This window comes from Trachemys scripta, chromosome 10 (assembly GCF_013100865.1).
Source record: "Trachemys scripta elegans isolate TJP31775 chromosome 10, CAS_Tse_1.0, whole genome shotgun sequence".
Taxonomy (NCBI): domain Eukaryota; kingdom Metazoa; phylum Chordata; order Testudines; family Emydidae; genus Trachemys; species Trachemys scripta.
The window spans coordinates 32,318,914-32,343,070 of NC_048307.1; the positions used below are offsets into that span (position 1 = coordinate 32,318,914).

Below are 24,157 nucleotides of genomic sequence, written 5' to 3' on the forward strand. Positions count from 1 at the left end.
GGCCGAACCTGCGGATGCTGCAGGTAAACAAATTGTCCCGGCCTGCCAGCGGATTTCCCTGACGGGCCATGTGCCAAAGGTTGCCGATCCCTGTTATAGACCCTGCTACTTCGTACTGGTCACACCTTGATCAGCCAAAGATTCACAGGTTACACATCAGCAGAGACCATGACTTTGAAATGAAGATTTCCTGTATCCATTATATTTAAAAAGGATAATCACTAAGAAATGGTTAGTAGCTCCTGAAAATATTCCTCTTCCACCCACCCCATTTGTTTTATTGCCATGCCACAGCAACCCCTCACAGCAACACTGCTCCTCTTGGGGGGTCAGCAGCCTGTCTCATCAGCTGTGCTTACCAAGTACAGCGATCAGCTAGGCACTTGTCACAGTGACATGAGAAACACATTGTATGAATCAGCTCCATGTGCTGTGTTTTTCCTTGCTGGTTGTCCTAGTCATCCGTAGCCTGACTACAGCTCTGTTCCAGTATCGTTCTGCAATAGGAAATCGCAGCTCACTATCTGGTGACCTGTAAAGTTCTGCTTTTTAATCCAGTTTGGTTGACTCAGACACAAGAAAGACTGACCTGTCCAAGACTGATCAGTGAATAATGACAGGTACTCAGGACAGTGCTGTAACTGAAGGCATAAAGTTTCTCTTCCCTGAGGAAGGAAGGGTGCAGCAGAATTGCTCTTCTACCATGATATTTCCACAATTTCTGCTTGATTTCCCCACCCCCTCAGGCCGTTGCTGGCTGAGCAGCCTAATGAGAACATGGATCCAAATCTTAGGCAGCAAGGAATTCTACACCCCCTCTTAAATAATTATCGAGTACAGTCTCCCAAGGATGACAGAGAGTGACCCTAAAACAGGGGTGGGCAAACTACGGCCCGCGGGCTGCATCCAGCCCATCAGACCTTTTAATCCGGCCCTCGAGTTCCCGCTGGGGAGCAGGTTTGGGAGCTTTCCCCACTCCAGTGCTCCAGCCAGGGAGCTGGGCTTGCCTTGCTCCACTCCACGCATGCAGCAGCCCGGTGTGGCTCCTGGAAGCAGGGGCAGCCAGGGGGCTCCGCAAGCTGCCCCCGCCCCAAGCGCCAGCTCAGCATCTACCATTGGCCAGGAACCATGGCCAATGGGATCTGCAGGGGCAGTACACAGAGCAGTGTGGCCCCGCCTCCACGTGGGAGCTGGAGCGGGGAAGGGATGCTGTTTCCAGGAGCCACTTCAGATAAGCACCGCCCAGATCCTGCACCCCGAACTATCCCTGCGCCCCAACCCCCTGCCCCAACCCTGATCGCCCTCCAAACCCTTTGATCCCAATCCAGAGCACGCTCCTGCACCCCAAACTCTTCATCCCCAGCCCCACCCCCGAGTCTGCACCATCAGCCGGAACCCTCATCCCCCCCATGCACCCGAATCCCCTGCCCCAGCCGGCCCTCCATACAATTTCCATACTGAGATGTGGCCCTCAGGCCAAAAAGTTTGCCTCTACAACAAGGGCAGGGGTCCCTTTGGGAAGCAAAGCTCAGATCCCCATCCATTTGCAGAGGTCAGTGCACATTCAAGAGTCCTGGAAACCCAAAATGAGACACCTTGCATGCCACCAGTAAGCCAGTCCCTCTCCTCAGCTACCCACCAAATCATTTTGACACCTAACTGATGCTGTCCAGTTAGTCACTGCTTGCTCCCAGTACTTCCCGGTCTCTCCAATTCCACTGAAGGCTGTGGAGACACATTCCAATACTAAAGGAAAGCTTCAAGGAGCTCTCTTCAGAGAGACAGCATGAGGTGAAAGCCAACAACAGGACTAAAGGAGGCAGAACCCGATCGCTAACCCTTCCTCCTTCCCCATATGAATTCTCTGCACCCTAAACTCACTCAACACAAAATCCCCTCTTAAGGACATAAAGCTCCCCTCCCCCACACTCAGGGCTGCATAGATCCTGTAGCAACCACTTATTCTCCAAATAAGCCACCAGGAGAATTTATTTCACCCTGGACCCTTGTCACTTCACCATCTACACTGTCTTTGCAATGTTCCAGCATTTGTCCAGATCCTGCCTGTACAGCTCAATGCCCATCTCAGGGCTCTGCCAGATTTCACCCATTTATAGGCGCTTCCATTCGGTTACACCACCAGGGATTAGGGCAGCCCCTGGCTGAACTCCAGCAAAGGAAGCGCACAGAGCTCCGGCAGGCTCTGCGATGTACAACAGCGCCCAGAACCGAGGAGAAGTAGCTGCAAGAAGTGTGGCTGGGGCTGCAGGGCTAGAGCACGGAGGTTTATAAGCAGAGCGCAGCTGGGGCAATAGGTTGGGTGAAGCTAGCAGGCAAGGATGGGTTGGGGGCAAGAGGCAGAGACACAGCTAGGCTTGGAGCTCACTGGACATTCAGGCGAGCTCGGCAGGACGCAGGGCACCAGCTAGAGCGAGCCCAGCCTCCCCAGGGCGGGATGAGCGGGTCCCGCACCGGATCTGGGCTTGCCTGTTCCCCGCCGCGCAGCCCCACTGACCCCGGCCCCTCAGTGAGCCCCCCTGCAGCCCCTGACCCGCCGACACCAGCCCCACAACGCGAAGCCCCCGGCCCCCGCAGGGAGCCGGCCCCACTCGCTCACCGGCCGGGAGTGCGGGGGGCCGCCCGCCGCCCCCGGACCCGCGCCGTTCAGCAGCGGGGTGGCCTCCCCGGCGGCCGGGGGCTCGTCCTCCTCGTCGCGGTCCCGGCCGGACCAGGACACCTTCTTGGCGACGTTGGCCATGCGGCCGGGCCGGGGGCGCTCGGCAGGGGCAGCTGCCGCTCGGGGCTCCGCATCGGGATCCGGGCTGCTCATGTGACCCCAAGGGGCAGGCAGCGCCGCCGCTCACGTGACAGGCACTACGGCGGCGGCCGAGACTATGGGAACGTTGCATCATGGGAGTTGTAGTCTGGCGGCTTCCCCCTGTTGGCACGCGCGGAGGGTGCCTGTAGTGTAGGTGTCTCGTGCAGGTCGGTGTCTCATGTCTCATGCAATGTAACTTCCATTCGTTGTGTGTGTGCACTCGGGTCAATGGGAGCCGTGCAATGCCTGGTCCAGAGTAGCACACCTGACACACAGCTGTATAGCAAAGGGCTTCATGGGGCAGATGAAAGGGATATGTTCCCAAGGGAGATCAAATGGAAACACTGCACCTATGGGCTGTGCATGTGCAATTCTGCAGGCCTTACTCAACGAGGCCTCTAGTTTGAGTTAACAGGAGGTTTGCTTGACTTAGGAGCACAGAATTTGCCCCTTCATGTGTGGCTTGTGTTGTGTGTATACCTGGCATAATTCCTTCAAATAATCATGGAACAAATTCATTCCTGATGTAATTTCAGTGACGTTAGTTACACCAGGAACGAAGCCAACGACATTTCAGTCTCTGAAAGTATGTCAACCAGTTTCAAGACCTTTCAGAAAATCCTACAGACAGGGAGCCTGATTCTGATGTCTGTTATATTGGTGTAAATCCAAAGTAACACCCCTGGGAGGGGGCGGAAAGTAAATTTGGAGAGATTTCACTGACCTCAGTGGAATTACTCCAGATCCACATCGTGTAACAGCTCAGAATCAGGACTACAGTGCTTAAACAACACTATAGTCCCCGTGTTGTGCATGATCCTTTAGTACAGTATGGCAACCCAAGACCAGGTCTTCAGTGAATCCAGCAGAAAGTAATTGTTAGGGCATGTCAAGAGCCCAGCAGAACACACAAAACTAGGACTAAAGAAAATGCTCTTATCTTGGCTGGAAGAGTTGAGGGCATTTGATGCATTCTCTTTTGCTCTGCCTTACTGTACAAGTCAGGTCTCACACAAGCAGCAATGTTATAAATTATCCCAACAGTTTTCTTCTGCATCATCTGTGCAATACAGTTCAATACAACTGTGTTTTGCACAGTATCTTCACTGACCCCGAACTCTTGGCAGAGTTACATAATACACTGTCTAAGAAACCAAAACAACAGCCAAGGAAGAGAAACTGAGAAGTGCAGGCAGGAAGGCAGATGGGAGGAAACACTGTAACAAGCTATGGCCAGGGCTGCCAAGAGCGGGTTTGGGCTCTGGTGAAAAAAATTTTTCGGGCCCCCCAGCAAGGGCGGACCGGCTAAACAGGGCCAACGGGGTGGGGGGGGAGAGAAAGCCGGGCCTGGAATTTTTTCGGGCCCCCCAGCAAGGGCGGACCGGCTAAACAGGGCCAACAATGGTGGGGGAAGCCAGGCCCCGGGCCCCCTTCCGGACTGCTGGGCCTCGGTAATTTGTACCGGCTTCGCCCCCCCTTGTCGTCCCTGGCTATGGCCACAGACATTTCAATGATCAGCAGAGATGTAAACCAGGATCTTTAGTTCCAAAAAAGCCTCTAGCATTCGATAATAGGCGCAGTTAGAAATTTTCAGAAGAAACTTAGTTTTGTCAGAAAAAAACAGTCTGAGGGGACAACTAACAGAAGTTACTAGATCACAAGCCCTGGTTCTCATGGGAGACTTCAATCACCCTGATATCTGCTCGGAGAGCAATACAGCGGCGTACAGACAATCCGGGAAAGGATAGGGGACAATTTCCTGCTGCAAGTGCTGGAGGAACCAACTAGGGGCAGAGCTCTTCTTGACCTGCTGCTCACAAACAGGGACGAATTAGTAGGGGAAGCAAAAGTGGATGGGAACCTGGAAGGCAGTGACCACGAGATGGTCGAGTTCAGGATCCTGACACAAGGAAGAAAGGAGAGCAGCAGAATACGGATCCTGGACTTCAGAAAAGCAGACTTTGACTCCCTCAGGGAACTGATGGGCAGGATCCCCTGGGAGAATAACATGAGGGGGAAAGGACTCCAGGAGAGCTGGCTGTATTTTAAAGAATCCTTATTGTGGTTGCAGGAACAAACCATCCCGATGTGTAGAAAGAATAGTAAATATGGCAGGCGACCAGCTTGGCTTAACAGTGAAATCCTTGCTGATCTTAAACACAAAAAAGAAGCTTACAAGAAGTGGAAGATTGGACAAATGACCAGGGAGGAGTATAAAAATATTGCTCAAGCATGCAGGAGTGAAATCAGGAAGGCCAAATCACACTTGGAGTTGCAGCAAGCAAGAGATGTTAAGAGTAACAGGAAGGGTTTCTTCAGGTACATTAGCAACAAGAAGAAAGTCAAGGAAAGTGTAGGCCCCTTACTGAATGAGGGAGGCAACCTAGTGGCACAGGATGTGGAAAAAGCTAATATACTTAATGCTTTTTTTGCCTCTGTCTTCACGAACAAGGTCAGCTCCCAGACTGCTGCACTGGGCAGCACAGCATGGGGAGGAGGTGACCAGCCCTCTGTGGAGAAAGAAGTGGTTCAGGACTATTTAGAAAAGCTGGATGAGCACAAGTCCATGGGGCCGGATGCGCTGAATCAGAGGGTACTAAAGGAGCTGGCGGATGTGATTGAAGAGCCATTGGCCTTTATCTTTGAAAACTCATGGCGATTGGGGGAGGTCCCGGATGGCTGGAAAAAGGCTAATGTAGTGGCCATCTTTTAAAAAGGGAAGAAGGAGGATCCAGGGGACTACAGGCCAGTCAGCCTCACCTCAGTCCTTGGAAAAATCATGGAGCAGGTCCTCAAGGAATCAATTCTGAAGCACTTAGAGGAGAGGAAAGTGATAAGGAACAGTCAGCATGGATTCACCAAGGGCAAGTCATACCTGACTAATCTAATTGCCTTCTATGAGGAGATAACTGGCTCCATGGATGAGGGGAAAGCAGTGGATATGTTATTCCTTGACTTTAGCAAAGTTTTTGACACCGTCTCCCACAGTATTCTTGCTGGCAAGTTAAAGAAGAATGGGCTGGATGAATGGACTATAAGGTGGATAGAAAACTGGCTCGATCGTCGGGCTCAATGGGTAGGGATCAATGGCTCCATGTCTAGTTGGCAGCTGGTATCAAGCAGAGTGCCCAAAGGGTCAGTCCTGGGGCCGGTTTTGTTCAATATCTTCATTAATGATCTGGAGGATGGCGTGGACTGCACCCTCAGCAAGTTTGCAGATGACACTAAACTGGGAGGAGTGATAGATACGCTGGAGGGTAGGGATAGGATACAGGGGACCTAGACAAATTAGAGGATTGGGCCAAAAGAAATCTGATGAGGTTCAACAAGGACAAGTGCAGAGTCCTGCACTCAGGCATAGCACGGCATGAAATCTGACTGTGACTGAAACATTTGAGCCCGTGGAGTCCCCCCCCCCCCAGGCTTGAAAGCCTCAAGAGGTAAAATCCTCCTTGATGCCCCCTGCCTTTAGGGAATATGAAGAGATGGGTCCCAGTACTCTCTTTAAAAAGACTGTGGCCCATGGTCTGCAGTGAGGTGTGTCTGCAAAGGGCCCCGCGCGTCACCCTCCAATTCCTCATCAGGCGCAAACTGTGCAGCAATCCTCAAGTCCAGCCTGGTGACTGAAGTCACCCACCAGACCAGACAGAGGTGTGGTTTCAGCAAGACCCAGGGAGCTGGTCGGAAGATGGATTTTCCAGCCACTGAAAAATGTTGAGATTTTGGGGGGGAAATTAATCCCACACTGGGACAAAATCATCAAAATTGTTCACAAAATGAAATTCAAAACAAAATTCATTTTGGTTCAGTCACAATGGTGCACTTGGATACATTGGTTTTGTTTCGATTTTGACCTCTTTTAAAGTTTTTAATACACTCATTTTGAAACAAAAAGTCATATTTAACATGAAAAGTTGAAACTTTTCATTCCCAAAAGTGTTGAAGCAGGAACTCCACCTCCCGCCATTTTTTCTAAACAAAATGTAGCCAAAATGCAACAATTTCACGACATTTTAGTTGAAATGAAACAGCATTTTCCAATAAGTTGGTGATTTTTTTCCCACCAGTTCTAGTTACTGTTAAGAATCTGTGTATCTGTTTCCCGTCCCTTCGGATGCCCTCCGCTGCCCCTTGTGCTGCTGGTGTAAGATGCTCCATGGCCCTTCTCTGGTGTGTTCTGCTGTTTGTACCAGTCTCAGAGAACTTGGGCCACATGCAAAGGTCTCACTTATGCATATAAATGGTGCTTCATCATGTGGGTCACTGGGGTATTATGGGCAGAGCAATCTGAGCTAGCCAGCCTGGTGGGCCTTCACACCGCCACCTCTGCCATATAGAATGTTCCCATGTGTTTCCCCTTTCCACCCACACAGGCTGGCACCTTCCTCCCTCCCCCCCCCCCCCCCCCACGCACCACCAATCCAGCCTGCAGAGGGCACAACTCTTGCCCACTTGCTTTCACAATCAGGGGGAGCAGGCTGCCACTCAAAGCTCCCAATCACCCCTAGACCTTCAGTGCACGGAATGGGACCAGCCTCTTCAGAGAAGACCTTTGCCTTGTCTCCTCCAGACACAGATCCATGACAGTGACCAGCCCCACGCTGGGCTGCCTGCTCTTGTCTGCCATGGACATGAAAAACAGAACCACCGATTGGCCTCTCTTAATGGAGACGACCAGGATGTAGCAAGCTGGTAAATCCTCAGAGCAGTTCTGGGTATGGCTGCTTGGATGCCATGAATGTAATAGCTTCTGAGGGGGTGTCACTTTCCCACAGTGACAAATACTTCCTGAGGTGCCAGTGACTATTGCAGAACATCAGGGTGACTCCAAGCTGCATTTAAACATGCAGGAGACTCCGACCCGGGCCCGCAAGGTGAGAGAGCTAGGAGTGAGACAGCTGGAGCTGGCCAGCACTAGCCCACTGCATTGCCAGGGCCACCTTGCGCCCCCACCCCAGCCCTGCAGCAGCTCCCCGCCCCCCCCCCCCGCCCTGCGGCCCCCCCCCAGCAGCCGCCCCCCCCCCCCCGCTCTGAGGCACCCCCCCCCCCCCGCGGCAGCTCTGTCCCCCCCGGGGAGCTGTGCGGCAGCTCCCCACCCCAGCTCACCTCTGCTCTGCCTCCTCCCCAAGCACGCCGCCCCCGCTCTAATTCTCCTCCCCTCCCAGGCTTGCAGCGCCAAACAGCTGATTGGTGCTGCAAGCCTGGGAGGCGGGAGAAGTGGAGCGGCGACCGCGCGCTCGGGGAGGGGGTGTAGGAGCGCTATAAAAAAAACATTGGGGGCACCGCTTTTTGGTGCCCCCAAATCTTTGCGCTCTAGGCAACCGCCTAGTTTGCCTTAATGGTAGCACCGGCCCTGTGCATTGCCATGCTCTGTCTTTAAGCAGCAATACCGAGCCAATGGGGGAAATAGAGAGAGCAGACTGTTTAATAAAAGTGTAGGAGAAGGGGCGCTGCCTCCAGGGCAGGGCAGGATGTGGGGGCCAGAGCAGAACCGCTGTTTTGGGAGCTGAGCTAGTGCCACTGAGGAGAGAAGAGAAATAAAGAGGAGAAAAGCAGTGGCAGAGCAGGAGCGATGGTGACTAAAGGCCCCAAGTCTTTTGGGTCATTCCCAGTCACTGCTGCCTGTTTCCATCCTGCTGATCTTCCCCCATTGCTGATACATCAGTGAATCATATCACTGACAGGCCATACAGGGCACCTGACAAGCACCCGCCAGTGACACGGCTTAGGGCTTGATTCTGTACAGTGCTGAGCAATTTCTGGAGGTGCCAGGTGCCTTCACTTCCCACTGACATTCACAGGAGTTAAAGGGACCCAGCCAGCACCTTGCAGGACAGAGCCTTTGGCTGGGGAGCTAGCCCATGACCATACGTTCTTGGGGTTGGAACATACCTCTGACTGGCCCTTTGATTTTAGTAATAAAATGACCCTCAAGCTTGTAAACATGATGGAAAGGGGCAAGGTCAATGTAAAAGCAGACACCGCTTCTTGGGCATGTTACTAACACCTTAGATGATTAAAGGGACATGCTCAACTTAGACCCATCACTTTTCTCTTGAATGTTTTACCTGCTTGCTAGAAGTGGCAGCTAATGTCACCGTAATGGCTAGAGATTAGCCAGAAAATGAGGCTTTTCTCTATTTTCCCAGTTCTGTGTACAGTGTCCATTTGACAGCACTCTGTGCATCATCAATTTCACCGTTCCACAATAGTCAGTTTCCAGGACTGCCTGGGTGAGATTTTCATCCAGCAACAGGAGAAAACAATTTCTTTTAAAGCGGAAAATACGTGGCAGTGAAACCCACTGGGGTCAGCAGGGACAGAACCCAAAAGGCTTTCGACAGCATGTTCTGAAACTGACTAAATGTCAAGTTGATGCTGTCCTTTTCAAGTTGAAATGATCTTAAAAATCTCCCCGGCCTGTCCCCATTTTTGCTGTTTACTTGGGCAGTTTGTGCTTTACACACAGACCTATTTGATTGTTTCCTTCTTTATTTGAAATGTTGCCAGATCCCAGCTGCAAGAGACACAGGCCTCGCGTTTACGAGAGAGATGCAGCATTGCTCCAGCCAGCTGCAGTACCATGTACAGGTAATTGTGGAGGTACCTCAGCTAAACCACCAGCCCACACAGAGCCTCCACACTCCCCTCTCCACACACTCCTGTGGCTTCCCGAGGCCAAGCTGGATGCAGTGGGTACCTGTTATACTGGAGCAGGTTGGTAGCTTATTGGAGCTGTTTGAGGCTGCAACAACAGCAGCCAGACTCTCCAAGGTGCTTTAGACTTGAGGCCGTTTCACAGGAAGAGCTTGGGCCAGGGGAAAGGCACCATTGCTGTTTCTGTCCAGTTTAACTGTCCAGCTCTCATTCAGGATTAGATCAAGGCCGTTTGGTTTGGGTGTTTGGCACCACAGGGGGATGTAGCCAGGACTAGGGCTGAACAAAGAGGCAGGGATCGGCTGTTGACTTGCCCTGTTAGCCAGGTTAGAGCCCTGCACGAATTGCTGCTTCACTGCGGCACATGCCGTTTTTGAACTTCATCGGACACTGAGAGGGGGCGTGGCCCTTTAGGGAGAGGGAACTCGGGGCAGAGCCAGGGAGGTCTTGCAGGGAGCCCTAGGAACAATCCAACCTGGGGAGAAAGCTTAGGTGGAGATTTCTATTCTGTTATTGTTCCTTGAGTTAGTCATTAAGCCCATCCCCAGAGGTAAGCTTGACCCTCTACGACCAGGGTACGTACCGTCTGGTACACAGTTACTGTTGATGTTTCAAAGAGCACTTCACAAACCTAGACTGCAGGCCTGGGCTGCGTTACTGGGACCACCTTCCTCCTGCCCTCCTCCTTGGGCTCTCCTGGGACGAATTAAGTGTTGAAGGCAAGTTCCCTCATTGTCATTTCAGTGTGAAAACTAACTGCAATACAGGTCTGTCTCATCTTACACTGGGGTTATGTTCCTCAGTCAGCGCCTAAAGCGAAAATCGCGTATAGTCAAAATTACATTGAGTGTAATGGCGGGCGGAATCGCCCGCACTATAGCAACAGTATTTAAATTGTTATTTTTCCCTCTTTTTTCGTTTTTGCCGACCGCGTAAAGCTGAAATAACACATGTTAAATGCGTCTAAGATGCGACAGACCTGTAGTCATTTGCACCTCAGGTTGGAAACAGAATCCAAGAGCCTTTCCCCCAGGATGCTGTGCTTATATGCGGCTACAGCACTTTGGGCTGGGCTGGTGTTAGCTCCGTGGGGTTTGCTTAGGTCGGTATTTGGAGGGGAGCCCTTCCTGGAAAAGTGGGATTTATCAGAAGCGGTATTTGTGGGAGACAGCCCGCTTCCCTCCATCTCTGGGCCACACCCATGCCCAGCATGATATTACGGGGCTGTCTCTTGGATGAGATCTAAGACTAAGGTCCGACCATCGCTGGGAATTAAAAATTCCGTGACAATTTCCATAAGTGCAGGGTGGCTGTGTTCCAGTTTGAATACTTGCATTCTATCTAAATCCCACCTGAGGCTATCATCTCTTGTCCTAATCTGGTGTGTGGTATTGCTGTGCACTGTTAAACAGCTGCCATTTCCCCCCCCCCCCCCAATCCTCCCCAGAGCTGGCTGCATTTCACTGGTGGGAGAAGTGATTGCTGGGTCTTTGCTAAGGGTCTGGAAAAGTGCTGCAGGAGGAAAAGCAATATGACGCTGAAGTATGATATGAGCTGACCTCTGGCTGGTTATCCCTTTAGACACAGTCATCTCAGCATGGCTGGACCCTCGACACGGCCGCACTGATTTCTGGACTCAATGAGGAAACATGAGCAATCACATGAAGAAGTTTCCATTAAATTGGCATGGGAAGAATTGAGTGACGCTTTTATGCCTCTCGGGATCTCCATGGCGATGGCTGTGTCAGTAGAGCCCCTCGGCTCTCATCCGATGGAGAAAAGGGCATTGTGCCTATTTAGCAGGGCGGAGAGAGTGTTCTGGCTAACAGGCACCACAGGTTGATGTCGATAACTGCCTGGCATTTGGACTCTGGGCTGCCCACAATCTGTATTACTGGGGACAGCCCGGAAGGGGGCGTGCTTGGTTTACAAACAGTGTTCCAGGCAGGTGCAATTCACCTTCTGTACTGATCCATTCAGGGAGGAGACATCAGCCAGCCTCAGGATGGTGCCACGGGGCAGGCCCTTTCCGATCGCTATGCTGGACACCTCCCCAGGCATCAAAGTGCGGTTCCAGATGGCAAAGCCACTCAGGCGTCCCACAAAGGCTTCTGAGGGGTCAAACCCACCCCCGACCACATCCTGCTCCTGACCCAGAACAAGCGACCCGCCGGGGGGGATCTCATAGCCCTCCTGGAACTTGGAGCCCGTGGATGCCAGTCTCCTGTCCACATAGAACCAGTACTTGCCCTGGATGGAGGACCAGATGACACACATGTGGTGCCATCCCCCGTCCAGGAGCTGCTCCACCGGCAGCTCCCGGAAAGCTGGGTCACCGATGACGAAGTGGATGGAGGCCAGGGCTGCGGTGTTCCGGCCATGCAGGACGAGCTTGTTGTCATTCTCCTCCGTGGCGTAGGACAGGATGGTGCCCAGGGAGCGAGCGTGGGTGCTCACCCAGCTGCAGACCGACAGCTCGTGCAGGCCGGTCTGGAAGCCCTGGCCGAAGGTGGCAAAGTTTTCAGTGGACTTGTTGGGGAAAAGCAGCATGGAATCCACATTGCAAACTGGAGAGGGGAGAGAGAGAGAGCCACAGTCACTGCCTGTCCCGAGCACATGGGGCTGCTGCTCATGCATGCACTGTGACAATGGACCAGCCTCCTGGCCCCCCTCCCCCGCCATAAGAACATAACATAAGAACAGCCATACCGGGTCACACCAATGGTCCATCTAGCCCAGTATCCTGTCTTCTGACAGTGGCCAATGCCAGGTTCCCCAGAGGGAATGAACAGAACAGGTAATCATCAAGTGATCCATTCCCTGTTGCTCATTCCCAGCTTCTGGGAAACAGAGGCTAGGGACACCATCCCTGTCCATCCTGGCTAATAGCCATTGATGACCTATCCTCCATTAACTTATCTAGTTCTTTTTTGAATCCTGTTACGGTCTCGGCCTTCGCAACATCCTCTGGCAATGAGTTCCACAGACTGACTGTGTGTTGTATGAAGAAATACTTTCTTTTGTTTGTTTTAAACCTGCTGCCTATTAATTTCATTTGGTGACCCCTAGTTCTTGTATTATGAGGGGTAAATAACACTTCCTTATTTACTTTCTGCACACCAGTCATGATTTTATAGACCTCTATCATATCTCCCCTTAGTTGTCTCTTCCAAGATGAAAAGTCCCAGTCTTATTAATCTCTCCTCATACGGAAACTGTTCCATACCCCTAATTATTTTTGTTGCCCTTTTCTGAACGTTTTCCAATTCCAATATATCTTTTTTGAGATGGGGCAACCACATCTGCCCATGCAGTATTCAAGCTGTGGGTGTACCCTGGATTTATATAGAAGCAATATGATATTTTCTGTCTTATTATCTATCCCTTTCTTAATGATTCCCAATATTCTGTTTGTTTTTATGACCACTGCTGCACATTGAGTGGATGTTTTTAGAGAACTATCCACAATGATACCAAGATCTCTTTCTTGAGTGATAACAGCTAATTTAGATCTCCATCATTGCATATGTATAGTCGGGAATATGTTTTCCAATGTGCATTACTTTTGCATTTATCAGCACTGAATTTCATCTGCCGTTTTGTTACTCGGGCACCCAGTTTTGAGAGATTCTTTTGTAACCCTTCACAGTCTGCCTGGGACTTAACTATCTTGAGTAGTTTTGTATCATCTGCAAATTTTGCCACCTCCCTGTTTATCCCTTTTTCCAGATCATTTATGAACACATTGAACAGCACTGGTCCCAGTACAGACCCTTGGGGGACACCACTATTTACCTCTCTCCGTTCTGAAAACTGACCATTTATTCCTACCCTTTGTTTCCTATCTTTTAACCAGTTACCAATCCATGAGAGAACCTTCCCTCTTATCCCATGACAACTTACTTTGCTTAAGAGCCTCTAGTGAGGGACCTTGTCAAAGGCTTTCTGAAAATCTAAGTACACTATATCCATTGGATCCCCCTTGTCCACATGTTTGTTGGCCCCCCCAAAGAATTCTAGCAGATTGGTGAGGCATGATTTCCCTTTACAAAAACCATGTTGACTCTTCCCCAACAAATAATGTTAATCTATCTGTCTGACAATTTTGTTCTTTACTATTGTTTCAATCAGTTTGCGCAGTACTGAAGTCTGGCTTACGGGCCTGTAGTTGCCGTGATCACCTCTGGAGCCCTTTTTAAAAATTGGTGTCACATTAGCTAGCCTCCAGTCATTTGGTACAGAAGCTGATTTAAATGATAGGTTACAAACTACAGTTAGTAGTTCTGTAATTTCACATTTGAGTTCCTTCAGAACTCTTGGGTGATACCATCTGGTCTTGGTGACTTATTACTGTTTGGTGACCCCACTGTACCTGAGGGTCAGACAAGGACAGCTCTCCCTGCCCCCCAGCTGTCTGAGCACAGTGATCACGCAATTAGGCACTCTCCCTTTCACCTGGCATAGGAGCTGCCCTGCAGGCAGCCCCACGTATTTTCCCCCCACCCCATCTAGATGATAATCTCTAGTGCCTCCATCTGGGGAATCCCAGGTGCTTCATGAACATGACACACGGGGAGGCAAAGGGCCAGGTTTTCAGTGGCACTGAGTCGTTCTGGCCGCTCCGCAACTCAGATAAATCAGCCAGCGGATGACTAGCCCCAAGTCACCCATGGAGTCTGTGCCAGAGCTGGACCTAGCTAGAACCCAGCTCTCCTGATCCCCAGCCGGGGCCTGAGCCCCCAGGCCGCCCTCCCGCTCCTAGGAGGCACAATTGCAGGCATGGCAGCACCTTGCATGACACAGAATTTGGGGCTATCGGTCCTTGTCCCAGAATGGCACTGCTGGGGGTGACGTGAGTGAGCTGGCTGGGGGGCAGCACCCTCAGCCCCACCCCCTCACTCAAACCCCACCAGCACAGTGTAGCATGGCTATCACTAACCTCCCCCTCACCTCGAGCGTCAGCAGGCAGTGAGCTAGGCTGGCCGCTGGAGACAGGATGCAGCCATGGATATTGTTATTTGCACTAAAGATTCACCCAGGAAGAGGCTGCACCCTCCTTGCAGGACCTGTCTGGTTGTCTCCTGCGGGATCCCAGGTGCCTTGAGCTGTCCTGCAAACCCCTGCTGAGTTGTTACTTCCCCCTGCAGAACTGCAGCATTTCAATGAGGGCCTGTTGTTTTCAACAGAGCAATCCCCAGAGAGCCATGCCAACAACCCAGAGCCGGCCAGAAGTTCCCTGAGCTTGTACTATGAGAAATCTCATCAGCCCAGGAGAGCGTAGGCTCAGGTGCAGATGGACAGCCACCATGCAGCTTCAGAAAGTCACTCCGGTGGGAATGACGCCTCTGTGTGTGTTATAACAATGGTGTGGGTGGAACCAGACAATCACTATGCCCTGGAATGAACTCGTGCTTCAAACTGATCTACACAAAAGACCCCGCCCCACCCGGCGACAAAGCGATCACTCCATGTCTGACCTCTCAGGCCTTGTCCTCAAAGGAAACCCGCACCACACCTTCCAAAGACGAGAGCCATAGGTGCCGATTCTATGGGTGTTCCATGGCTGGAGCACCCATGGAAAAAAATAGTGGGTGCTCAGCACACACCGACAGCCCCACCAATCAGCTCCTCCCACTCCTCTCCAGTGCCTCCCTCCTACCGGCGGGCTGGAAGCACGGGGGGGGGAGGGAGCAGGGGCAGGAAGAGGCAGAGCGAGGGCAGGAAGAGGTGGGGTCGGGGTGGGGCCTTGGGGGAAGGGGTGAAGTGGGGGTCGAAACCCCCCCCTCCCCCCGTGGAAATCAGAAAGTCGGTGCCTGTGCTGGGAGCTTCAATTCATAACTTTGCTAGGGGCTACAAATCATGGACTTGAAAAAGGCACTGGATTTGAGGCTTATTACAACAACCTGTAACTCACTAATCCCCCCCCTCGCTCTTCCTCTCCCCCCACCAGTTTTTGTCCTATGACTACAGGAGTGTTAACGGGCCACTTCCCCTTGAATGGTCCCTTACAATATGTGCCAACTACTTCTGCTAAACTATCTGTTTCACCTTGTATTTAGCTGTGACACTCTGAGTGCCTTTTCCAGCCCAGAAGAAGAGCTCTGTGTGGCTTGAAAGCTTGTCTCTCTCACGCACAGGAGTGGGCCCAATAACAGATATCACCTCCCCCACCATGTCTCTCTAAGGGCATGGCTACACTTGCAGATGTAGAGCACTTTGAGTTAAATCAGCCTTTGGAGAGCGCAGTAGGGAAAGCGCTGCAGTCTGTCCACACTGACAGCTGACAGCACACTGGCATGGCCACATTAGCAGCTCTTGCAACGGCCACAGAGAGAAGTGCATTGTGGTAGCTATCCCAGCATGCAAGTGACTGCAACATGCTTTTCAAATGTCGGGGGGGGAGTATGACAAGGAGTGTGGTGTGTGTATGTGGGGGGAGAGAGAGTGGGTTTTGGGGGGCTGAGAGCATGTCAGCATGCTGTCTTGTAGTTCAGACAGCAGCAGACCTCCCCGCCTCTCTCTCTCACACACACAGCATTCCACAGTAATGGTTGCTTTGTCTCGGAGCAGATAAGCAGCCGGCTGTCAAACAGAGCTTTCAAAGGGCATATCCAAAACAATGACAAGAATGGCCACTTGACTTAAGGGATTATGGGATGTTTCCGGAGGCTGATCAGAGCGCAGTAATGCAACACCCCTTTCACACTGGTGCTGCGGCACTCCAGCAGGGGCGCATCAAACGTTATTCCACTCGCTGAGGTGGAGTATCAGGAGCGCTCTAGCCGTGGAGTCAGAGCGCTCTACCTGCCTTACCAGTGTGGACTGGGAGTGAGCTAGTGGATCCGGGGCTCCTTTAATGCGCTGTAACTCGCAAGTGTAGCCAAGCCCTAAGATTCTGGGACCCACATGGCAACACCACCAGTGACCACACCGATGTCGGCCCAGAGCAGGGCAGGGGCTGAACCTTTGTGGAGCAACAGTGCCATCCAGTGGCTGCTCTACAATCCCTCGGACCTGCTCTGTTTCTGACTGACAATGATGCTGCACTAGTTGGGGCGACAGCGCAGGGCCTCATCTGAGAGTCTCATGCCAGTGGATCCACCCAGCCTCATGGGTTTAACTGGCTCAATGAACCCTCCACTCGGCCGGCTGCCCTCCCTTCCTCTGGAAAGCTTCCCTGGTCGGATCTATGTCACGGCCCTGTTTGATGTTGGAGAGGCCGTGGGGATGGAGGGAACAGGGGTGTGACACCTGTTTGGATGCAAAAGAAGAGACGCAGCTCGGTCATGGCAATAGCTCAGGAGTTTGGGGAGATGGGATGATCTCTCAGTCCCTGCCAAGGCGGCCAAAGAAAGATCCCCAAAGGCTGCAGGCATCCTAACAAGAAAGCATCACCAGGAATAGCTACCTCTGAGCTCACCTGTCCCAGCCCTCCCAGAGGCCATCTGTTTCTGGTGTAGCCAAAGGCCCGGACAAGAAGTTTAAACTTGATACAGGAGACAAGGGGGAGGCAGCAGAGGACCCTGAGTATTCAAGGCTGCAGAGAGATGAGGGAGGCTGAGGAAGGAACAGAAGCCCAGAGGTGATGCAGCAACAGCAAAGACTCTGTTCAAGGAGCTTAGACTAGTAGGAGAGACAGGAGTCAGAGGCTAGGTGGTTGGGATGTGTTTTTTGGTGGATGGCGCATCCTGCCAGGGGCTTGTCCATTGAGGGAGAGGAGCTGGGGGAGGGAGGGAGAGCAGGGGCTGGGGGCAAGGGCGACTAGGTATGGGGGTCAGAAGTGGAGAGTAACTGAGAGATCTCAGAGTCCATGAGCAAGATCCAGAAGGAGAGGGGGAGGGACTGGGGAAGGGGAGAAGCTCACACCATCTCTTGTCCAGCCCACTCTCTTCAGTGCCCACTCCCAGCAGAGCGGGATTCCGAAAGGCCCAGAGAGCAGCTTGCCTGGTGCACTGGAGATCCCCCTTACACAGCCAGCCTGAGCTTGGGATTCCAGGGAGAGCCCCCGTAGCAATGCTGCTGGTGAGACCCCTGAGTGACCCTCTCCAGCAGAGCCTGCCGGCTCCATTGCTACATCCGCTAAGCATCCCCTCTCCCCCAGGGCTTCCCGCACAGCCCCCCTGAGACTCTTCCCCCTCTGGGCTCTCCACTCCTCGTTCCGTGATGATGGGGACATGCTGCAGAGTTGCAAAGCAGTACTGAGGCCAGTCAATGCCAGAGGGGAAGAGAACTCAGCAGTCTAAGACCTGTCAGGGTGAGCAGAGAGATCCAGAACAGCACTGGCCAGTGCACGTGGGATCAGAATGAGGCTAAGGCTGAGATGGAGCATAGAAACCAATAGAAAATCCTGCTTCATGCATGTGGGAAAATATCAACGCTCCCAACTTCCAACCTCCCCCCCCCCAGCACAATTCCCAGCCAGCTCGGCTGGTGCTTTAAAACCCAGCACAATCTATAAAAGAAGAAGTGTTGGTCCAGCACTTGTTGGGTGATGTGTGGCCAACCTTTCTGATGAGTAAGGTGGTTTATTTATGGTTGGTGTTTTAAGAATGACAACACAACTGACCAGCTCAGCTGCTGAAACCTTCCAAAAATCTCTGCACAGTGCATAGGGCCTGAATTCCCACTGACACTACAGCCATCTAGATCACTCTGGCAGTGTAAAGGGGCCTGAAGGGGGCTGGGGGATTACATTTACACTGACGCACAGCTCCTTTATGCTGCCAGAATGCTATAAGGGTGCCCTAGCACAACTGAGAATTCAGGCCTGGCCATGGAAAAGTTCAGCCCCAAAGGAATTTGTTTGCCAAAATTATGAGCAGCTGACAAAGGGGAGTTAGAATGGAAGTTGTACGTTGCGCCCATCACCTCTAGAAGGTTTTCCCAGGCACCTGCTGTAATGCAGCGTATGTGCCCTATATCGCACGTGTCACATGCACACAATTATGTATAAAAAGAATGTTAAAAGAACATAAGAACAGCCGTACTTGGTCAGCCCAATGGTCCATCCAGCCCAGTAGCCTGTCTTCCAATAGTGGCCAGTGCCAGATGCTTCAGAGGGAATGAATAGAACAGGGCAATTTATCAAGTGATCCATCCCCTTTTGCCCAGTCCCAGCTTCTGGCAGACAGAGGTTTAGGGACACCCAAAGCATGAGGGTTGTGTCCCTGACCAGCTTGGCTAATAGCCAGTGATGGGCCTATCCTCTGTGAGCTTATCTAATTCTTTTTTGAACCCAGTTATACTTTGGGCCTTCACAGCATCCCCTCGCAATGAGTTCCACAGGTTGACTGTGCACTGTGTGAAGAAGTACTTCCTTTTGTTTGTTTTAAATCTGCTACCTATTGATTGCATTGGGTAAAGGGGTAAATAACACTTCTCTGTTTACTTTCTTCAGCCCATGCATGATTTTATACACCTCTATCATAACGTTCTTCAGGTTGTAAAACCTAGCACTTGAAAATTAGGAAATATCAGATTTAGAGTTGCCCACACAACCTTAATTTGGCCCCATGTGCAGAAAAATAGTACATAATCATGTAATCAAAGATTCTAAGGCATATGGACAGAGGGGTGAATTAAGTTTGCAAAGGCAACCACAGACCTGGCATTTCCTAACTAGATTTTGCAGCCTAAATAATGTACGTCTTTTAACATAATTTTTTGTATGTAATATCCTAGGTTATTTTTAAAAGGCAAAATAAAGCCAGATTCTATTATGTGCAACTAACACAAGCTCCCCATCATGCATCAGCGTCAAAGTTTGAATCCTAAACTTTCAGCACTACACCACAGCCTGCTACCATTCGACATGCAAGTCTAACTACATTAGCTAGCAGCAAGAGAAGGCTGTAATCCCAGAGTGGGGAGAATGGTCTGTTGGCACCATGTGTTGTGTTCAGGGGACGGTCAGAAGGAGTCCAACCAAGCTCTCTCTCTTCCCGGGACAAAGAAAAGGCACCTCTCTAGCCTGAGGGGTTTTGGTCTGCTGACGATCAAAGGCCCGCTGCAAGCAATGGAGGGCTGAGCTTTCCTTCTACAAAAGCACCCCCTAGCATAACATCATGTGGCTATGTGTGCTGGGGAGACAGAGAGAATGTAAACATCTCAACATACTTGTGCCTGGCTTCTCAGGTGACGGTGACTGCAGCTGCTCTTGTGAGATCTTGGCCACCCTGTGGAGCTGCTGCCTGGCAGCTTGTGGCTCTGGCACAGTGGGTGTCTCTGGCTGTCTCTCCTGCCCGAGGGTCTTATTGCCATGGAACAGGCTACTCTGCAGCCTCCTCTTTGCAGCCTGGGCCAGGAGCTGCTGCCTCTTTTCCCCCAGCTTCTTCCTTTGTTTGTGCTTGGCATGCAGCTTCTTCACGCGGTGTCCCTGGCTTCCCCCTGCCTCCGGCAGCTTGTCCTGGGGTGTCTGGTTCAGACGTTGGGCCGCAGCCAGCTCATGGTGCCCAGATGCCAGGACCTCCTTGTGCAGCCTGTTCTTCAGCTGCTGCTCCAGAGCCTCCAGTTTGGTTCCCTGGCTCCGACTGGCCTCTCGCAGGCTCGCCAGCTCTTTCTGTAGGGTGTTCCTGCTGGCGCGCAGGGCAGTGAGGTCCGCCGTGTGGCCTGCAGTCTGCAGGGTTAGGTTGGACAGAAGAGCGCTCAGCTGCAGCCTCTCCCCAGAGCTCTGCTTGCGGCTTTCGCTCAGGGACTCAGCCAACGACGAGAGTTTAGAAGCCAGCTTTTTGGTTCTTCTCTGTAGCTTCTTCATCCAGGTTTTCAAAGAGCCCATGTCCTCCCGCAGAGCGGCATGTGACGCATTGAGAGCAGCCGCAACGGTGTCGTACTGCTCCGCCAGGAGCCGGAACCTGGTGTCGATGTTGTAGGAAATGTTGTAATTCCCGGCGATCCCCTGGAGACGCAGCAGTGTCACCTCCTGAAACCGACGAAACTGCAAAACACCCAGAACCCTGAATGATTCCCAGCACTTAGCTCAGGGATCGTTTCTGGGCAAGGCTGCCGAACTCTGGCAAATCAACCCTCCACAACCCCAGGGACTTACGCAACCCTTGGACCACTGGGGAAACTGACACACAAGCATTAAGGGCTAAACTTTCACAAGGGGCCTCTAATTGTGGTTGCTTTGGTTGTGGTCAGCTCCCACTGACTGCAGATTGGAACCACCCCCAAGGGGTCTCACACTGAGCACCCTTACCCAGAGGCACCCCAAATCTGATGCGACTTTTGTAACTCAGGGCCAGAATCTAGGGCCGAAGGCCCCCCAGTGTGGCAGTAGCAGAGTTGGGCCTGGAATCCGGCCCTTATCTACATAACCAGACCTCTCCAGCTGAAATTCAGCCATTGGGTGAGCCATGTGCCACGGAGTCTAGAGAAACCAGGTATTGCCTTCACGCAGGACTGCCTGCTGGAAAATGTAAAATAATATCAAAATGCTCCGTAACTCAGGTCTGCATTGCCCTTTATAGCTCGCAGGCCGCTAACCCAGACACTTCCCAGGAACTCAGCCCGCTCTCTGACTGGGGACTCTCTCCTGCCCTCGCTGGAGACTGGATTTGATGACCTAGTCAGTGTTCTCCCATTTCTAGCTTTTGGGACGCTACGTACATGTGATCCATGCACACATCGTAGAAACTGGATCATTTACACTTTGGTCACTGCAACCCTGACTCTTTGCTCATGCGATCCCCTGGACTCCCCAACATACCAAGCCCAGGGGGTCCCCAGCCAAATCTTCACAGGACAGAGACATTTCTCCCTGCAGTCCTGTCCTTTGATAACTCACAAAGGGGGCCTGGGTCTGCTGTGCAAATCAGTGAGCCCGTGCCCTCTTGTCGGCACTTTCCTCAGCAGAGAGCAACAGCATTCAAAAGTGAACCCCTAAAGCTTGACCCCTTGATCTAAAGTTAAACACCTCAAGAAACAGTCTGATCTGCAGCGGTGCCAAGCAGCCAGCAGCTCCCAAAGATCTAGCTGGGAAAACGCTGGCTGTGTATCTCTAATGGTATCACACAGACTCATGTGTCTGCACAGACATTACAGTCTCCTCTAGGGAACAGAGAGTCAAGACTCAGGCAAACTCCAGGCAAAGGGAAGGGAAGTTTGGCTTGAGTAAAAACCGTGTAAGTAAAGGGTGTTGATGTTCTGTATATTCCAGGGGTGGCCGAGCCACATGCGGCTCTTTTACAGTTAAAGTGCGGCTTGCAGAGTCCCCCCTCACACTTCCCCATTCTCTGCCTACCACACTGATGGTGGTGGTGGGGAGCGCAGGGTTTCTGCCCTGTGGCAGGCAGGGCCGGCTCTAATTTTTTTGCCGCCCCAAGCAGCAAAAAAAAAGCGCCGTCCCGCCGTAACACCCCCCCCCAGTGCCGCCCCGCCGAAACACCCCCCCACCGAGTGCCGTGCCGCCGAACCCCCCACACACCGAGCGCGGCACCGCTGAACAGCCCCCGCTCCCCGCCACGCTGCCGAACACCGCCCGCCGAGCTGCTGAACCCCCCCGCGCGGAGCACCACCGAACACCCCCTGCCGAGCACCATGCTGCCAAACACCCCCGCCCCCCGCGGAGCGCCGTGCTGCCAAAACCCGCACTGAGCGCTGCGCCGCTGAACATCCCCGAGCGCTGCGCTGCCGAACACCCTCACCCCCTGCCGAGTGCCGCACTGCCGAAGCCCCTGCCCCCATGCGGAGCGCCGCCGAAACCCCCGCGGAGTGCCGCGCTGCCGAACACTCCTGCCCCCCGTGGAGTGCCGCGCTGCCGAAACCCCTGCCGAGTGCCGCGCCGCCGAACATCCCCGAGCGCCACGCTGCTGAATACCTCCCGCCCTCCGCGGAGTGCCGCGCTGCCGAAACCCCCTCCCCGCGCAGAGTGCCGTGCTGCTGAACCCCTCCCTGCGAAGCGCCGCGCCGCCAAACACCCCCCACCAAGCGCTGCACCGCCCGAACCCCCCCCGCCGACTGCCGCGCCGCCCCCTGCCACCCCAAGATTGGCCGCCCCTTACCAGATGCCACCCCAAGCAAGTACTTGGTTGGCTGCTGCCTGGAGCTTGCCCTGGTGGCAGGGTGGTGGAGCTAGGGGCTTGTGCCCCGCAGGGTGGGGGGTCTCAGGGCTTCAGCCCCCAGGAGGTGCCTGCCGGGGCTTGGGGCTTCACAGAAGCTCCTAGCCCCACTACCCCACTCCAGGTCAGAAGCCCCGAGCCCCAGCAGGCAGGCCTGGCTCTCAAACTTCTGAAAATTATCCTATGCAGCTCGGAGGGTCAGTAAGTTTGGCCATCCCGATATATTACATCCATATACTTCTACAGGTAAGTTCCAGTGCTGGACCAGCTGGTGAGACAGGTACTGTAGGAACAGGTGGGCAGGGGCGGCTCTAGGCACCAGCAAAGCAAGCATATGCTTGGGGCAGCCCATTTGCAGGGGCGGCAGGGATCCAGCATGGGAGCTGAGAACCAACAGGGGGCCCTGGGAGCTGTAGTTCCTTGGTTAGCTCCCTGCCTATAGAGCCAGCCCTGGAGCAGGGAAAGAACTATATTTCCCAGCATTCCCTTGGCCACTACCAACAGGAAAGAGGGGGAGGGCATGAGGAAGCTGAGACCTCAGGCTGCAGCCTGCTGTGAATGGAGAGCTGCACTGGGAAGGGTAGGGATTCCATGTTTTAACATTCAAAAAATAGGACACTCCACAGGGAGGGAGGGTGAGCTCACCCTGCCACCATCCACTCCCTCCGACTGCCCCCCACAGAAACCCCAACCCATCCAACCCCCCTGCTCCCTGTCCCCTGATCACCCCCTCTTGGGACCCCTGCCCCAACTGCCCCCCATGACCCCACCCCCTATCTAAGCCCCATTGGTCCTTGTCCCCTGATTGCCCCCTCCTGGGACCCCACCCCCATCTAAGCCTCCCTTCTCCTTGTCCCCAACTGCCCCCTCCTGAGACCCCCCCCAACTTCCCCCCTAGGACCTCACCCCCTACCTGTCCCCTGACAAACCCCTGGGACTCCCATGTCTATCCATCTGCTGACTGTCCCCTGACTGTCCCCCCCGAACCCCTGACCCATCTAACCCCCCTTCTACCTGGCCCTGACTGCCCCCCCCCGGAACCTCCTTCCCCTTCTCCAACCCCCCAGCCCCCTTACCGTGCCACTCAGACCAGCGTGTCTGGCTTCGCACAGTGCCAGACACGCTGCTGCATACATGCTGCCATGCTCCCCTGCGGAGCCACAGGCCCCCCCCGCATCTGCCTTCCAGATTTGAACACCTCAGAATTCAGGAGTGGCTCAAGCTCAGTTTGGGCGGCTGTTACTTCATTTCTCCCAAATCAAATATACTGATCCACTGTAACTTGCTGTAGAAAAAGTAGGATAAAATTGAGCAAGAAATGCTTCCCAGTGGTTATTAGGACTGGAATTGCTTTTTTCAACAACCATTGCCTTTTGTTTGTTTGTTTAAAAGGAAGCCAGTGATATTGCATTGGCAAATTCCCCATAGAAAGAAAGAGTGGAACAAAAGAATAAAGGCACCTCAACTTTTCCTCATTTATGTAGGACAGTCTTATAATATGCATCCAGATATCCTCCAATCACACAAGCTGAAAATTGTTCCACTTTACTGCAGTTCTGTAACCATATGGGAACCAATCCTGTCTGTGTTCTGTGCACACCCAAAATTCCTGCTGAATGACCCG

General features: G+C 52.8%; 2 protein-coding genes across 2 annotated transcripts in view; both read right to left on the reverse strand.

Annotated features, from left to right (window-relative positions):
* CLCN7 (chloride voltage-gated channel 7) overlaps positions 1-2,846 on the reverse strand; it is a 51,964-nt gene extending 49,118 nt beyond the window's left edge. The window contains exon 1 of the mRNA XM_034783252.1: positions 2,618-2,846. Coding sequence (XP_034639143.1) covers positions 2,618-2,830 — 213 coding nt within the window. The 5' untranslated portion in view covers positions 2,831-2,846. The remainder of the gene's footprint in view (positions 1-2,617) is intronic.
* Positions 2,847-11,239: 8,393 nt separating this feature from the next.
* Positions 11,240-21,227, reverse strand: PTX4 (pentraxin 4). Its single transcript, XM_034783696.1, has 3 exons — positions 21,183-21,227; positions 19,592-20,408; positions 11,240-12,042 (listed from the first exon to the last, which is right to left on the reverse strand). Exons 1-3 carry the CDS (start codon positions 21,225-21,227, stop codon positions 11,402-11,404), a joined length of 1,503 nt encoding a protein of 500 aa, XP_034639587.1. The 3' UTR covers positions 11,240-11,401.
* Positions 21,228-24,157: the final 2,930 nt, after the last annotated feature.

Bases quoted from the DNA above. Each gene is read 5' to 3' on its own strand.
- PTX4 (XM_034783696.1), bottom strand. From the start codon at position 21,227: ATGTCTCTGTCCTGTGAAGATTTGGCTGGGGACCCCCTGGGCTTG. The intron at 20,409-21,182 runs GTATGTTGGGGA...GGTGTTTTGCAG, and splicing joins CTGGGGACCCCCTGGGCTTG to TTTCGTCGGTTTCAGGAGGT. The intron at 12,043-19,591 runs GTATGTTGAGAT...TCCCCTCTCCAG, and splicing joins ACCTGAGAAGCCAGGCACAA to TTTGCAATGTGGATTCCATG.